This window comes from Anopheles arabiensis, chromosome 2, assembly GCF_016920715.1.
Source record: "Anopheles arabiensis isolate DONGOLA chromosome 2, AaraD3, whole genome shotgun sequence".
Lineage (NCBI taxonomy): Eukaryota > Metazoa > Arthropoda > Insecta > Diptera > Culicidae > Anopheles > Anopheles arabiensis.
The window spans coordinates 52,039,820-52,057,191 of record NC_053517.1 but is presented as its reverse complement, the minus strand read 5'-3'; the positions used below and the strand labels follow the sequence as shown (position 1 = coordinate 52,057,191).

The following is a 17,372-nucleotide window of genomic DNA, read 5'->3' as shown; positions in this document are numbered from 1 at the left end:
TTCAACACCCAAGATGGATCGAGAGTCGTTAAGTTTGTCGGTTTCCAACAGTCAATTCTACACTAGTCCCATACCGACGGCAAGCGAGCATAATTCCAGCATCGGCCAATCCGACAGGGACAGTGGCGGTGGTCCGCTCAGTCTGCTATCGCCCACTGGCGCTACAACCACCGTTTCAACGGCAACTACACCAACCAACTCGTTGCCCGTGTTTGAACTAACCGAAGAGGTAAAGAAAATGCACCACCCCAGGGCCGTTGATTAGTGTTGCTGGCCAGTTTAAACCAAAACCCAATATTGCTTCTGCTTTGTTTTAGTTGCATCCAAAACGACCGCTACGTTCGGAGGTGGAGAAAGAAAAGCGCCTATCGAGACCGCCAAGCATTGCTACTCCCACAATGGGCAGCAGATCACTGCCGGGTGGTGGTGGAGCGGCTCCGAACAGCAGCACCATGGCAGGCGGCGACAGCAACTCGATCGGTTCCGGTGACAGCAGCAGTAATCGCAATTCAATCATTACCAACGGCTCGACCACCTCGGAAGAGGATAGTGTACCGCCACCATTGCCGCTGAAAACACGAACCGATGGTGACTACAGCATGATGCCGAGTGGTAAGGCGAGTGCCGACCAACGGTTGTCGTCGCCAGCTGCCGCCAACATACAGCAGCAGCAGCAGCCAAGCAATGCAAGCCACTACATAACATTTAAACCACTGATGGGTACAACGGCTGCTGCCGGCACTACTACGGTAGTGGCGGTTAACGCTTCGTACGATGTGGTTGAAACGAGAAATCACAGCGTAATCGTGATCAACTCCAGCTCCTCCACCATCACCGGCTGCAGTAGTCCAACGCCGGGGGGAGGGTACGATGATCGAAAACGACCCCCAACACCACCACCGAAACCGGCACGCAATAGTAAGGTATGATAGGACAAAACTCCACACGTGAATGGCGATTGGAATTGAAAGGCCTAATGAGATAACGTCAAAGTTTCGTTATTGCATTTACATCAAATTGTATGGGAGTGTTTATTAGAAAAATTCAACAAAAAGAGAGGGAGAGAGACACACACACACACACAAACAGACTAATTAAGAAAAACATACTAAGTACAAAAGAAACTAGAGCAACGTCTTGTTTTGAGCGGTATTTGCAATAACTTTTCTTCCTTTGGTATAGTACATGCAGGAGATAGAGCGGAATGGAGTGGTAATATAGGCTGGCCTACAGGAGAGCGTGTGTGTGTGTTTCAACAGTGCACTGTGACAAGGAAATGGAAATGTGAAACAGGGTTGTTTTAGATAGCCAATTTTAGAACCGAATTTTATAGCGACGAGAAAGACTGACAACGGTTTGTGTTGGTGTGGTGATGGAGGAGGAAGCAGGGGAGCGGGGGGATCGTTAGGATGTGCACAACTGCACAACGGAGAACGAGATCGAGGTGGTGAGAAGTGACATTTATCATAAGTCAATTCATTGCAACAATACCTTTCATAATTAGGGTAAAAGTTTACTGACCTTCGCAACACCAGCAACATGCAGCAACTGCAGCCAGTGTAGCATCGGGTCAGTGATTCGCATTACCGTGACGGACTTATATATGATTGCCTATCAGTGTGTGTTTAGTTTGGATTGTTTTCGACAAAGCATTCGCATTAGAGAAGGAAAAGGCCATATTTTTTAATGATGTTGATTTAGCTTGTTGAGGTTTTATAGTTTAATACCGTGTAGTGTGTATATATATTGCGTCTGTTTATGGGCACTTTCCGTTTCACGCTTAAGTTTCAGTGTGTCTTCCGGTAATGTAGCGAAGGATGTATGTACAAGATACAAAAAAGAGACCGTTATTTAAGAAGCCCATAACATGTACAGAAGATTGTTTTGCTGACTTTAGCGATGTAACCTTCTGCTGTAAAGGTGGTAACAGTTTCGAAATGACCAAAGAAAGATAAGGATAAATTATATGTTTGTGTTTTTTGTTCATTCTCTTACCCAAACCATCCTCTGACGCAAACACGAGCAGGAAGCGCAGGTCGTCGCGCTTCCCCATGATACTCTGGACCATTTTTGGCCTTGGTGCCAGCGGTGTGCATATGAGTGGTATTAAAATAACGCGTTACTAACTACTTAGTAAACAGATATGTTGGAAAAACTGTGTAGTTGCGCATATTAAAGACGGACCCCGGTTAATGATTAGGACAATTTGCGCAAGGTGTTCTCCTCGCCTAGACCCAGATGATCAACTGTGTCAGCGTGTCAGTATGTGTGTGTTAGTATGAGTATGTAAAAGCAATCTTATTTATAGACAAAATATTCGATGCAATTATTTACCCTAAGGATCTAAGTATATGTCGCGCGATTGAGAAAATAGGAGAAAATAAAAGAAACAAGCCCCGCCACACACACAACTAGGATGAGGATCAGTAGAAATGCCGTAATAAAGTCCGGAACAGTTGGAATATTGCTTCAAGAGTTTTCGATCTACTCTGTACCCTTCTACGCGCAACACGACGAGAAACTTTCTGGTGAATTCGTTAAAAAAACAGCTTGCTATCGCTACGATATATTTCAATACAATGCATCTAAGACACTGGGACAGCGCAAAATAAAGCGATCAAGTGTTTATTAGAACAATGGCATAAAATGCTTACGTTTATTGTCTTACATCTTTCCGAAACAAGGAACAAGGATTATGGTTAATATTTGTCAATTTGTCGTCCGGGAATAAAACAAAAACAGCAAGTATTCTTGTGGGAAACTTGGGAAAATGATTCGCTCTCTCTCTCTCTTTTAACAGGAACTGCTCGTGATTTTCGTTCAAATGGGATAATAAATATACATTGAATTGAATGTAAACGTACAACTTTTCTACAAAAAAAAAGGTAAACAAATAATTAAAGCTTTAAAGCAGGTCCACGCTACACTGGCTATTGCTCATGGATAACGCGTCACGCTGCCGCCGAATGCTGTCCAGAAACACCTTCAGTCTATTTTTCGTCTCCGTATCATCTTCCAGCAAAATTTGCGCCGATACCATGCCAATCGCATTGTCCATCACCCGTTTGGCCATTCGCAAACTGGGCATTTCGATGTTCACCGTGCACGGTTCAATGTTGCGCGCAGCTCTAACCGGAACCGTGCGGTCCGCTCTGTTAACACTCCCTCCACCCGGGCCTAACTTGCCACCGCGTTGGAGCCGCTTGCCCGGGCGTCCAGCTTTGTACCGCCGAACGGCTGAGGTACCGGATGCGTCCGATCTGCCGGCGATAAGGCACGATGTTGGTAAAAAATTGGTCGCTGAATTCTGCTCGTTTTGCATGTCTCGCCGATAGTTGATACAGATTTTCACCGGCACCACCCGCCTTGCCCATATGTTGCCTTGGTCGTTTTCTAGCGTAAATACCAACCCGGTACGACGTTGGTCCAGCCTGAAGCACGTGTTCTGACAGACGAACTGTAGCATTATCTTGACGCACAGCACCTCGTCATCGAGCGGTACGCGGACCGCGTATCGATCCTCGAAGAAGGGCCCATTATCTGCACCAACATATTCGTGCTGTTCATTCTTACACCTCACTACATGCTTCCGGATCTCTTCCGGGCCGGTATCGTGGGCGATGTGTTTGTGGCAGCGCGTGATTGATTCGTGTTGCGATTCCGGTGCGAGTGATACCAGCATTACACGCACGTACCATCCCGTCGGCGGTAGGAAGGTGGGCAGTTGGCACGCTATATCGAACGAACAGATGCTGTCCGTTTTGAGGAACAGCTTCTGGAGCTGCTCGGAAAAAATGAAACCCGAGCCTTGGGTGCTGGATGGAATGACCGTAAAATGTATATCCGCCTGGCAAAGTTCGTCCACCGACGGATACTTTCCGGTCGGATTTAGTGAGCTCGGCAAGGAACCCTTCACATCCTGAAGCAGCGAACTTGGCAAGGCGATGTCTACGCCAGGCGATGTCTGCGACAACGCGAGAGTAGCACTAGAGTCGTTCAATGTTTTGTCCAATCCCAAAATGTGATCCTCCAGCAATTGACTGCTTAGGAAGCTAATTTGCTGAATAGAAATAGAGAATATGCGATGTAGGATATATTGTTATTGTTCGCTTCTTTCTCTCTTGGTTCTTCTTGCAGTTCTTACCGAACAACCTTCGCCGGTTGCAAACATATCCTCCTCCGCAATTATCGCATCGCTGTGAATTTATAAACATTTCATCAGTAAAACGGTACACACCGTACTTTGTCACTACACTCACTCATCCGGTGCCGGCGAATAGGACATTGTAGCGGAGAAATGTAGTAAAACATGAACTTCTGCAAAAACCAATGCACCTTCCCACAAACAATACCGAATATCTTGCGCCCAAACACCGCCGCCAGTTGTGATTAACGCGACTGTGACGTAAAAACGATAAGTTTATAGTTGTTTATTTTAGAATTCACTGTGAACACTGGTAAATTGTCATGAGTGTTGTTGGACATTTGTAATTATTTAAAAAAGTACAGTCTATTCCCGAGATATGCGGTTTATGCGTTCCCGAGGCATCCGGGTAAATCGAATATCACGATTTTTAGAAAAAAAAAACACTTGATAAGTGGCTATTTTTGATTAAGTTCAGTACTTTTAAATACAACTTTTGACTCTACGATCGGATACTCGGTAACCCAAGTGCCACAAATCCACTGAACGATCACTAAACGAGTTTTAAACGGCCCAAGCCCTCAACCTAAAAGGTATCTAAAAAGACTTCGTTTAGGAGATGGTAAACGACTGATGCATTCAAAAAATACTTTGAAAAAAAAAAACTGATGGCGTCATCTTTTAGTGGGATAGTAACTAGACATGGGCAAAATGAATCAGAACTGAATGATTCATTCCAATCTTTACACTGAGTGAACGAGTACCGCACCGCCAGATAAATGGAAATGATTCTTCCGCACGCTAGGGGTGCGGTATTGATTCTTCGTGCGGACGCTCTCCCTGTCGACTATGAAAGTGTACGATACATCTCCGCACGCTAGCGGTGCGGTATTGATTCTTTGTCCGGAAACTCTCCATACCGATCATGAAAGTATGCAACAAACCACCGCACACGGTACGGAGTTCATTCTCCTATTCAGAAAATCAGCATGCTTTTTCGATCTGATAGTGTGTTGACTAGAACGAGAAAGCTTCTGTTATCCATGTCTTCTTTCCCGTTCCACAAAATAGCGTTACACTCTCGCTCTAGTAGTTTTTTTTTCACCAGACCGAAACTGCAGGTAATTTTCCATATCTTAGAAGCACCCCATGTCGGCTTTGAATATACGAAAAAGATTCTCCTCATGGACTATAGTTAACCACAGTTTTTTTTAAACTGTACGCTTAATTGATTGAGTATTAATCCGTTGTTTTGAACGGCGATAAATTTACATTTTTATAAAAAAATACTTTAAACGAGTAGAACACAAAATAAATAATGATATAAGAAAATTAAACCAATCGTGATAAATTTACAGGGTTTTCGAGGATTATATAGACTTGTTCAGCGAGTTGTAGATTCGTTCAGGCATATAATGGACTCTTTCAGCGAGATATAGAAATGTTCGGAAGTAGGCGTTGACGTCGGCTCCGACCCGATAGGTTCGGGTCGACCCACGTATCACTAGTATATAGGCCATGATTAGATGTAGTTAGGCGAAACGCATTGCAAGAAAAGGACAGCAATATATTGATGAGTTATAAAACGCCATCTATTGAGCAAAACAGTGAATCTATAGATCTTCAGTTTTTGTCTATGGATATTTGATTTTACATTCGTTTAGGCCAGGGGTCTCCAAACTACGGCCCGCGGGCCGCATGCGGCCCTCAAGAGCTTATAATGCGGCCCACGATAGCTTTGCCAGAGTTAATATAAATATTATGTTATTATGACTTATTAAAATAAAAATGTATTTTTTACTTTTCGTAGACAAAAATCAAGCTTTAGTAACACGAAACTGTACAAGTATCGTTAGTATTTTGTTGTAAAAACGAGATATAAACGTTCACTCATCATTTAAAGGTAGCGTCAAATGGCCCTCAACATAGTTATTTTTGAAGCAATGCGGCCCGCGAGCTGAAAAGTTTGGATGCCCCTGGTTTAGGCTTAATCTATGGCGCTTGAGATAGAGCTTTCGTTTTTTTTTCTATGGATATTTGATTTTCCAGTCGTTCAAGCTTAACCAAATAGCCAGCTCGTACTTTATAGCTGATTTAGGGCGGTTTAACAAAAAATCTTTCCGATGTCGTACTTTGTACCTGGTTAAGAGATGGACGGTACTTTGCGGAACTATGGAACTTTATAACAGGCACCTGGTACACTCAGGAACTTTGCGGCTGTTTAGCCTGATGTGTATGGTTCATGATGGAACTTTAAGGCTTGTTAAGAACGTGTACCGAACTTGGGGGAACTTCATAGCTTTTTAATGCATGACATCGGTAGAAGGTGGGTCTTGTCAAAGTGTCAAAGACAGACGCCGCCAATCATCTCATTGCTGCTGTACAAGTTAGATTAGTTCTTTGAAGAATGGATTTTGAAGGAAGTAATTGTGATTGTACAGTAAATTTTGATACGTTTCGTGTAATTTATGAATATAAAGGATTTAAAAATCTACACATGTACACAAACAAATCTAATCCTGTTGTTTAGTTCATCGATGAAGCTTGCTTGAAAATAAAACACAAAGAAAAATAATCCCCGGCACCGTAGCTTAAGGAAGCTGCCTAGGCGCTATTTAGAAGGATCGCTTGGAACTTTGATACTGTTTATCTACTGCAAAAGGCGAATTAAAGCAGCGATCTTTAGCGTGCCAAAATGAGCTGCTTAAGCAATTCTGGCTATTTGGGTAATCTGTGGCGCTTGGGTAATGTTCATATACAGTGGAGCGCCGTTTTTACGCGTGCCTTTTATCCGGCTGTCTGTTTATCCGTGCTGGTGAGAAATGACAGTTCAATATAAAAGGATTCATAGCGTCCTGAGGGAGGGTATTTGAAAAAAAAAACGGTAATCACCGATTCAAAAACGGTCAACAAATGGCAAATTTCAAAAATTCCCATTGGAAAACATTAAGTTAATAAAAATTGGCTAATTTTGATACTAACATAAGATAATGTTTAAAAAAAAATCAGGAATTTATGATGATATATACTTTGACTTATTATCCGTGCTATTCGAGTATCTGGGAGACGTGGCGCCGGAACTGAACAAAGGAAATATTAGATTCAATGAAATTCTAAAAAAAAAATGAAAAAAAAAGGAAAATCAATGAATTTGTAATTGAATAATAAAATAAAAAGTCAAAATAGCACGTCCACGTTCACTCGATCACCAAACGGACGTCTACAAATAAAAAAGCATTTAAAAAAATTTATAATCCTATCACAGTAGAGCGCCATTTATCCGGGGTCATCGAGACTCGACCTCGCCCTGATATCCAAGTAATACGGATAATGAGTCAAAAGATATACATATTTTTTAATTATCGTATGTTTTGATACAAAATTACCTAGTATTTATAAACTTCATGTTTTTTTTCAATGAGAATATTTGAAACTTGCCATGAATTATAGTGTTTTTGGTAATGACAATGTGCTCTGATAACCTTTTTTATTTTTCAAATATCTTCCGGATTGTAAATTGAATGTAATTTCGAATGTAAATGTTGTTGGCCGGTGGATCGTATCGTATGTTGGACGCCCCTAACATAAATAATCTGTAGGAAAAACAAAGTACACCGTATCATATAGGATACTAATGCAACGGGTTTAAGGCAGCTAGCTACAGCTAGTGTTAGCCGTGAACAATAAACCTTAGAGAAATATTCACATCTTATTATAATTAGGTTGTAGATTGTTATTTTATTAAAAGAACACAAATAGCGAATATATACGTATATAAATAACGAGTAACCGACAGAATGGCAATCAATCTACGTCCAAAATATTAAAATCATAACGTCTATTAAAAAAATATTTATTTTATTCAGGAATATAGGAATAAAGGGAAAAAATATAATGTTATCAATTTAAAATTAATATTTGTTGTAACCCAATAAAATAAAAAAAAAACAGCAAAGAAATATAAAAGGATCAAAGGTGCTTGACACATAATTTAAATCCGATAAGAGTTGATAAGATATGATACGAAGAGAACCTGACATTTTATAAATTTAAGAACAATATTCTACTTTATTCGAAATATGATGTTCTTTTTTTCTTCCTTTTTTTGCCCTCATAACAGTCCGCATCAACCTTCATTTAAAGTTGAGTATCTAGAGAACGTTGAACAAGAAGACGCACCAAAACCAGTTTAATCCTTGGAACGTGATCAATAGGTTTTGACTTTTATTTTATTAGTTTGGCTTGCAACTAACCAAACATGAAATGCTCGCAAACGATATTCAAATTTAATCATCATCACCATCAGTTTTCCGGCACATGATCAGACACAAACACAAGCACAGCCCTCCAGGTTGGTGTCATCATTGAGAGGCGCACGCAACGATCGTCAAGCGCGGTTTTACAAACACCTTACGACTCGCAAACCCGTCGCAGCATCTTGCGCTGAGAGAACGGCTTACATCGGTGTAGGTGAGATTCGCCACGCTTGCCGATAGTCTCCGGACCTCAACGGCATGCCGCAACGTATCAGTTCTCGAGGTGATCGCGCCGACGATCGATAGAAACTCGTTTCTGGCTCGGTGTTAGTAATCGTAGTGGTGGGTTCGCGGAAGCTGCGCCATTGCCGTTTGATAGCGAACAGAGGATCTCAAAGATACGATTCTTGTCTTGTGCTTAGCTTGGTGGAGAACGGCCAAAAAATAAATTCGTCGCCATGGGAAGCGCAATCAAACGTGCCGGCACCATACAGACGATGATTTTGTGGACTGTGTTAATAGTGCTGTGTTTCTTCGCGACTGATCTCTTTGCGCTGCAAGGTAAACTGGCATCACTAGCTAAATTATGTGTGTAGTTGAGGTTGATATGTAAAATAAAAATGCAGACCAATTTATAAGACTGTCAAACTATCGAGAGTGACTACAAACTTACAGCGACATGCGAGACGCTACCGCTTTGTTTCTATCTAATCTACGAAAGCGTATTGTGTTTGTAACGCGTTTCACTGCAAGGTTAATCGCTCCGGTATAAGCGGCTCAACTGCAGTGTGCTTCTATTAATGACGCACTATCATTTGCTCCCAGGGTTCGCATAGAAAGTGTGCAAAACATTATCAGCAAATCTACTCACCGAGAACAATGATTTGTGCACATTACACGGACACAGGCACACATGCGGACACAGTCACCGTCAGACGCATCCAATTCACAACATTAATCTCGCAACATCTCTAATGTGCACAACATCAACTTCAAGCACTGTTTGAACTGTGCAGCAAAAAAGCCTAGACAGGTTGTTTGTTGTTTACATTTGACAAGAAAAGAATTTGCTTGGCTACTTTGATGGTCGCATATGCCAAGGACAGGTTATTGCAGCACGTTCTAAAGCCAACGCCAAGAAGTGGTAGCTAAGAACAAAACATTCGAAATGATCGTGCAAAGCAGATGATCGGTAAAGTGAAGTTGCTTTTTTAGCTGATTTTGATTTATTCAAACTTGCATCTGCTTTTTTTAGCATGATGTGCGAATCTGAAAACGTGTCCGAGTGAGATAAAAAATAAAAGAATTTTGCCAACGACAGTAAAAAGTACACAAAATCGTTATACGGATTCCAAAAACTGGTTATTGTATGTATATGCCATGTCCTATGTTCGCCATCGGGTGTGCTAATATTTAAAGCTGATAATGAAACATAAAAAAGTAACATCGTTTCAAAGTTCGACAGCAAGTGCGAGCCTTTAGGACCATAATATCGATATGGTTATTTTTAAGTGTTTCATATTCTCTTTAAGGACTATTTACTGATCTAGTGAAAGGGAACGTGTTTGTTTTTTGTATCACATATTTGTTATCAAACTAAATTATTTTTTCACGAGAAGTGTCTTTAGGTACAGTTCACGATCGGTAATACACACATTTTTAAACGGCACGTTTGACAACAAAATTTATTAGACCAGTGATCGGTGAAAAGTAGTGAAATATGATTTAAAAGAGAAATATCTTTCTTTTTTTCATAGCAATTTTTATACCACATAATCCGTACTCGATTCAGCGCGGATTGCCGAGCGTGAACTGTATATTGTATTCCTCATCGATTTAAACTATATAGAAGCAAACATGCAAAAGTAGATTATATGAGTACGATACGTACTCAACAGTACTCGATGAAAATTAGATGTCGGCGGGGGAAGACAAATGACTATGTTATAGGTCTTATTTTGTAGAATAATTATGTGCTAGGTTTTGTTAATGAGTCCGTTCAAATGTCCGTTCATTTGATATTTCATGCCTTAAATTTTGATAGTTCTGTAGTATAGTCGCCATCTGGCTCGGCGAAACAAACATGCCCGTCATAGGTGCAAGCCCCGTATGCCCCGTCATAGGTGCAAGCCAGATATCCGTAATCCATAAGTCACTGATAGTCAAGCCCCTTAGTGGTACAAGCTGGCCTTGATCGACAACGGTAGTTGCCTCAAGGAATCAGATCATTAAACATTTCTCTTTCATTTCCACTCAATCACTACAAGGACCCTTACCTTAACCATTTTCTAGCGATATTCAATATATTTTCGACTTCTACTATTTTGTAATATTATGATAAATGGATAAATATACGACACGAATCACTTTCAAATTACTACATTGACTATCTTGCGCATCAAGCTTAAGATATGTAATTAAACATTTAACAATTAAATAATTTAGATTTAAAGTAATCTGTACATTTGTTTACTTGACATCTATCTTTTCCGAATTTTGTTGTACGTTGTGTTTAGGGAGTCGGAGCCTTACTTAATAATGATGAATACATTGCTTCAAATGAGTCGGTTGCAACTTTATGATGCTTGAGCTTATTGCTTACACAATTAAAAAGATACATTAGTAAAAAAGATACATACATTGAATTGTTTATCTTCAGTTATCTTTATTTATTTTTCTGTAATCTTTTTCTTTTGTGGAATCATAATAATTTACAACTCGATTAAAACAACTATCACTCATCTTTTCTACAATTAGACATAAGTTTAATCCAAACTTAAACAACATTGTTCTATTATTTATTAGTTAGTTCAAAGTTGAATGTATCCCTTGTACCTTTAACACGCGTGAGAACAAATAAAGTTGGATAGAATGAAACATACAGCGATGGCCGAAGAGTAGCGACAGAGTGGAAACAATCGTGAGAAAATTCGTCTCTCGTACCACTATCTCGGACCCGGAGTCGATTCGGGATTTGATCCACAACATAGTTGATACGAATTTACTCCGTAATTAGACATCACTAGGCTAAAAGCGAAATCTTCGAAGACTTGAAAAGTGTGTTAACCTATCCGTACGTCACCCCTACGTAGCTTTTTGTAGGGCTTCTGATGTAGTGCCACTATCTGTTTGTTTTTTACCCCATTCATCTGGAATCCTAGGTTCACTGCCGCCTGCCCCTTAGTAGATTTCAGCTTCCATTTTAAATGTCTGTTATTATGACCTCTTTCCCATGATCTGCCGCATGTTGAAGAACTAGTCAGCCAGAGTGTTGATTTCCCGTTACAAAATCCTGTTTGATAGTTTCCGGAAGGATCAAGGAGAATATTTCACAAGCAGTATTCAACACTGTAATACCCCTGTAATCGATGCATTCCAACCTATCTCACTTCTTGTACATGGGGTAGATGATGTTTAGGTTAATCTGTTAAGTATGATAGGCCAAGACAGTCCTGCTTTTAAAACAGCATCCCAAGTTAAAAGTAGTGATTAATCGTCTGCAATATTATACAAAAACACAGTAAATGTAAAGCCGCGGGATCATGGGACTTTCTAAAGCTGAGAAAACATTTATTTTATTTTTATTCATTTATTTAATTGAGAATTACGGCCCTTTCCTAGTGATTATCCAACAGTTTTTTGCAACCCTATTAAAAATAAAACTAGGTGACCGAATTCAATCTGCACAGGTCTTTACCTGCAAGGGTTATTGCTCATATTTCAGATAGCCGATCACTGCATCGTCGACATTCTCAAAGATTCTCAAAATTTTGTTAAATCGGTTTGTGCTCTTTCTACAAACGTTTAGAACATAGTTTTCTCAAAGCCACGCTTGAGTGCCTGATAACATGAGCGTTGAGAAAGTTTCTCGTCCGCCATGGCCTCGCAGCTTAAGCTTTCTTCACTTATTTAAAATTTCAAGCAAGTTTATATTATGCAAGACTGAAATACTATAAAGCCCTGTTGATGGGTTTTAAATATTATGTTGTCCATGTCTGACTAACAATATCTATTTTTTGTACTTGTTCTCTCTTAATCTGGATTCACTATAAATCAACTTCAATGGTAAATTGTTGACGGCGGAACTTCAGCCAGGCCACGCGAAGGAAAGGCGTTCAGTGTCCTAAGTTCCAACCGAAAACATATTTATAGAAAAAGATGGGTTTCTGCCCGAATGGAGTTATTATAACAAATTGTGCATTAAACTTTCCGCTAGTATTCTCGGTTCGTGGTAATCTATGCAGCAAAAGTAGCACAATTGATACAACAACTTTTCGGATGGGGCAGAGTGACCCGGATGAGACCTAAAGCAAATCCTAGGAAAGGCCAAGACGTTCAAAAGAAAATCGAGACATTCTCCGTTCAGTTACTGAATTAGATCTGCCGTTTATAAAACAAAATTTGATTCTTATATACTAACATGTTTGATGGTGTTGAAACGTGTCCGTACACGTTGTTTAAATGTATTGGCACCAGTGTGTGTGAAAATACTGTGTCTTTCTTCGGAAATCCATGCAATGTTTTTTATGTTCCTTATGTTTCTATATGCTGGTATGTTTATGCTTCAGTTCCACGCATTCTATATTAATCCTAAGTAAACTTGAAATGTAATGACCTCCTCGCTTTGGGTTGCTAACTGAAAGGATTCATTACCTGGTGCATATGCAAATTTCGTCCTGCATGCATTGTTCTCCTAATTTCTTTCCACACGCCGGATGTACCAACTCTTAGATAATTTTTATTACCCAACGCTTTGGTCGTGTTGCTTATGCTTATCGATGAACTCAAGAAACGGCCGTTTCCAAAAAAAAAATGTATGTTTATTTACGCCAGCGATCTTGTTATTATACGATAAGTTACAATAGTTTAAATTTCTTCTCAAACATAGCCGTTTCAAATGAAATATTTCGTTACAATTTAAAATCGCCTCAAACCTACCCGTTGCTGCCGCAACATAAATTATTTACCGCAAAGTTTTTAAAGATTATCCTTAGTGCTAATGACAGATACTCAAGGTTAATATTATTAATATGTTTGTTCTTATCATGTTCCTATGCCTCCACTGACCTTGAATTATTGTACAAAATTATTGAGATATTCTTTAGAATGAATAATTTAATTCAATACAATTGCTGTTGTATAGCTTTATTGTACATTTAAAATGTGCGGAAGATGGTTAGTCTTCATCTTAGGGCTGGGTGACTTACGAGTTCATCTAATTGTAAAAAATAGAGTTCATATAATTGTTTCATGTATGGGTCATTTCACACAGTTTTGCTTAGCCCTTTTGAATGAACTAAATTTGCATGTGACATATATTTACCCACAGCAAAAATGTCAGTATCACACATTGATGAACAAGAATCACAGAAAGAGACATGAATCCCACATCGCTGCAGGAACTGGCCATTACATCATAGGTCGCTCCCAAATTTCATATTTAGCTGAACATTTTTTTCAGCAACAGGTTCAAAATATGGTAGTCTTACATCACTGACCAACACTTTTAATCTCATCCAAACCAGACCTGAACATCTGTGATAAACCACAGTGAATTTGCTCAACGGAAATATTTAAAAATCGTACATCACAAAGACAAAGTAATAGAAGATTTCAATATGATTGCAGCAATATACTTCCAGCTGATCGTATCATTGTTGAAAGAGAGCACTCAAATCATACATTTTGTTCGGCACCTAATATATGTTTCAAGCTACATTGTATTGGTACAGAAAGTGCGCCAATGCTTTTAACCAGTGAAAATCTGTCCCATCATTTATTCGCAGACGGCGAATCATGCTCGCACCAGGGAGAGTCGGGCGTGTGCCGACCATACTCGAAGTGCAAACGCGGCAATCGGATCACCGTGTGCAGCTATTCGGCCACGGAAGCGATCGTCTGCTGCCCACAGTCCCAACAGCTCGACACCCCTCCGAGCGGGTTTAGCATACCGACGCCACTTAACTCGCAAAGTCGTGGCGGAAGCGAACGGATAAGCGAAAAAAGTAAGTACCACGAAGAAGCAAACACGGACAAACGGGTAATTTCACTAAGAAACCGATTCGCTCTTACCATTCCATAGAATGTAACGAATACAAGGACCTTACGACGGAAAGTGTCGCGATCAGTGCGCTCACACTGAATCCAACCCTGGTTAAAATCGATGTACCGAAGTGTGAAATGGTGGTGAAGCTGATCGTCGGTGGCAACGTGACTAAACCGGGCGAGTTCCCGCACATGGCTGCGATCGGATGGCGGCAGCCGAACGGTGGCTACTCGTTCGACTGCGGAGGATCGCTGATCAGCGAGTACTACGTGCTGACGGCAGCCCACTGCTACGCGGAATCAGCTGACGGGTAGATCAGCGGCTCAGAAAGGCCGAAAGAAAGAAGGAATAAAAACACACTAAATCACTGAACACTACCTTACCGTTTGTCCACTTGCAGCACACTACCCTCCATTGTGCGGCTGGGCGAACAGAGCTTGGTGCGCGAGGACGATGGTGCGGAGCCGGAAAATTACGACATCTTGCGCTTCATCGTGCATCCGGATTTGAAACGGAGCGTCGGAAAATACAACGATATCGCACTGATTCAGCTGACGGAGCGTGTGATCTTTACGAACTTTATACGGCCGGCCTGTCTGTACCCATCGGAAGTGCTAAACGTACGCACAGCGATCGCGACCGGATTCGGGCGGACGGAGTATCTTGGTGCCAAATCGGACGAGCTGCGCAAGGTGGCACTCAACATCTACAACAATGAACTGTGTGCCGAGCGATACCGGTATGACCGTCACCTCCGCCAGGGCATCCTATCCACGCAGATGTGCGTTGGTGATCTGGCCGGTGGAAAGGATACCTGTCAGGGCGATTCGGGCGGCCCACTACAGGTAACGGTACAAGAAAACCATTGCATGTTTTACATCCTCGGTGTGACATCGTTGGGGCAGGTGTGCGGTAGTTCTACGCCGGCAATTTACACCAAAGTTCACCCATACCTGGACTGGATCGAATCCGTGGTGTGGGGATGAATGGACAGTCGAACGGACGGCCGTAACGCAACAGCCACTGGTTAATTTTGAACGATTCCTGTAAGGCAGGTCATGTGCGTTTCCCTCGAAAACAAGCATACAATTTCTGCAAAGTAGAAATTCTATCCCAAACTCCAAGAGTATGACTACTTCAAAGCAAACAGCTAATCTCTTAATTACGTTCAGTGAGGAGAACAAATTGACGCAACAAGTTCTTTCAGTCCTTTTACTAATACATCCAAGACACTTCTAATATTTTTATATTCAATAAAGAACTTTATCAGTTGTATACGTAAATTTCAAAACATGTGTATTATTTGTCTTCCACATTCACTTTGGAAATTGAAACTTAACACTGAAATGAACGTTATCGTCAGCTTAATCTAATTATCTTATATAATCTTATAACAAGGCACCCGGAACCGACGGAAATGCAGCTGAACTGGTCAAGAATGGAGGTGCACGACTAGAAAACGAGATTCATTAAATTGTTACTGAGGTGTGAGATAGCGAATCGATGCCTTGTGATTAGAATCTCGGCATCATCTACCCCATATACAAGAAGGGAGACAGGTTGGACTGCAACAACTACAGGGATATTACGGTGTTGAATACTGCTTGTGAAATATTCTCCCTGATCCTTCAGGATCGCCTTGTCCCACACGTCGAAGAGATAATCGGAAACTATCAAAGAGGATTGCAAAACGGAAAATCAACCACTGATCAGATCTTCATCATGCGGCAGATCTTGGAGAAGATGGCTGAATACAGAAACGACACATACCATCTCTTCATTGACTTCAAAGCCGCATATGATAGCATAGCCAGGGTAAAACTGTACGATGCTATGAGCTCATTTGGAATACCGCCCAAACTGATAAGGCTAGTTAGAATGACTACGACCAACGTCACTTGCCAGGTGAGGGTGGATGGAAAACTTGGGTGGATGGACCTTCTGCTACCACCAAGGGTCTGCGCGAGGGGGACGGACTTGCCTATGTCCTATTTAACTTGGCACTAGAGAGGGCCATCCGCGACTCGAGGGTGGAGACTACGGGAACCATCTTCTATAAGTCAACCCAGATCCTGGCATACGCTGATGATATAGACATCATTGGTCTACGGTTGCTCTCCTATGTAGAAGAAGCCTACCAAGGGATCGAGCAGGCGGCAGAGAGTCTCGGATTGCAGATAAACGAGGCAAAGACGAAACTGATGGTGGAAACATCAGCGGGCCTACCAATAAATAATCAGAATCTACGTAGGCGTGACGTGCAGATAGGTGAACGCACTTTTGAATCTTGGGTCAAATGTCAGCAACGACAATAGCATGGAAGCTGAGTTGCGCGCAAGGATGCTGGCTGCCAACCGGTCATTCTACAGCCTGAAAATTCAGTTCACCTCAAAGAACCTGTCGCGACGGACGAAGCTGGGACTATATAGTACTCACATACGCCTCTGAGACATGGACACTGTCTGAGGATACTTGGCCCCGTATGTGTGGAAGGACAATGGAGGAGCCGCTATAATGACGAGCTATACGTGATGTACGGCGACCTCACTGTCGTACAGCGTATCAAGCTCGCCAAGCTCCGGTGGGCTGGCCATGTTGTACGCATGGAAACGGACGACCCAGCCCGTAAAGTGGCGTGGAGGCTTCCACCATTAAGGCCGGGATAACGGACTGGCAGACGAAGGCGCGAGACCGTGAGCGGTTTCAGACACTCCTGAGGCAGGCCAAGGCCGCAAAGCGGTTGTAGCGCCGGATGACGATAACGAGCGATTCTAATTATCTTAAAATTAATTTTAGGTGTATGAATGGCCCTAAAAGGCTGAACGTGTTCGGATTGTTTTTAGAATTGTCATAACTCACACGCATCACTCGTCTCTTGAGTGTTATTTGGCAATGTAAGCTTTAAATATGCAAACCATTAACAAGG

At 41.4% G+C, this 17,372-nt stretch overlaps 3 protein-coding genes and 2 long non-coding RNA genes across 7 annotated transcripts in view; 3 read left to right on the top strand and 2 right to left on the bottom strand.

Moving 5' to 3' along the window:
- Positions 1-2,637, top strand: part of LOC120898410 (dedicator of cytokinesis protein 2) — a 33,910-nt gene extending 31,273 nt beyond the window's left edge. For 2 of the 3 annotated variants that reach the window (XM_040304234.1, XM_040304232.1), the window contains 2 exons: positions 14-229; positions 318-2,637. In XM_040304234.1, the coding sequence (XP_040160168.1) occupies positions 14-229; positions 318-929 (828 nt within the window). In that variant the 3' untranslated portion in view covers positions 930-2,637. The remainder of the gene's footprint in view (positions 1-13; positions 230-317) is intronic. The other variant, XM_040304233.1, reaches the window with a different exon arrangement.
- Positions 2,625-4,476, bottom strand: LOC120898411. Its single transcript, XM_040304238.1, has 3 exons — positions 4,260-4,476; positions 4,145-4,196; positions 2,625-4,060 (listed from the first exon to the last, which is right to left on the bottom strand). Exons 1-3 carry the CDS (start codon positions 4,283-4,285, stop codon positions 2,906-2,908), a joined length of 1,233 nt encoding a protein of 410 aa, XP_040160172.1. The 5' UTR covers positions 4,286-4,476; the 3' UTR covers positions 2,625-2,905.
- Positions 4,477-8,357: 3,881 nt separating this feature from the next.
- On the bottom strand, positions 8,358-9,596 carry LOC120895438. Its single transcript, XR_005738317.1, has 2 exons — positions 9,074-9,596; positions 8,358-8,979 (listed from the first exon to the last, which is right to left on the bottom strand). It is a non-coding gene; the product is annotated as an uncharacterized LOC120895438 (long non-coding RNA).
- On the top strand, positions 8,585-15,737 carry LOC120895437 (serine protease snake-like). The gene is made up of 4 exons (XM_040298800.1): positions 8,585-8,961; positions 14,187-14,405; positions 14,483-14,756; positions 14,847-15,737. Exons 1-4 carry the CDS (start codon positions 8,859-8,861, stop codon positions 15,430-15,432), a joined length of 1,182 nt encoding a protein of 393 aa, XP_040154734.1. The 5' UTR covers positions 8,585-8,858; the 3' UTR covers positions 15,433-15,737.
- LOC120895439 lies at positions 9,494-10,979 on the top strand. Its single transcript, XR_005738318.1, has 2 exons — positions 9,494-9,592; positions 9,656-10,979. It is a non-coding gene; the product is annotated as an uncharacterized LOC120895439 (long non-coding RNA).
- Positions 15,738-17,372: the final 1,635 nt, after the last annotated feature.

Bases quoted from the DNA above. Each gene is read 5' to 3' on its own strand.
- LOC120898411 (XM_040304238.1), bottom strand. From the start codon at position 4,285: ATGTCCTATTCGCCGGCACCGGATGA. The intron at 4,197-4,259 runs GTGAGTGTAGTG...ATAAATTCACAG, and splicing joins TATTCGCCGGCACCGGATGA to CGATGCGATAATTGCGGAGG. The intron at 4,061-4,144 runs GTAAGAACTGCA...ATTTCTATTCAG, and splicing joins CAACCGGCGAAGGTTGTTCG to CAAATTAGCTTCCTAAGCAG.
- LOC120895437 (XM_040298800.1), top strand. From the start codon at position 8,859: ATGGGAAGCGCAATCAAACGTGCCGGCACCATACAGACGATGATTTTG. The intron at 14,406-14,482 runs GTAAGTACCACG...ACCATTCCATAG, and splicing joins CGAACGGATAAGCGAAAAAA to AATGTAACGAATACAAGGAC. The intron at 14,757-14,846 runs GTAGATCAGCGG...GTCCACTTGCAG, and splicing joins TACGCGGAATCAGCTGACGG to CACACTACCCTCCATTGTGC.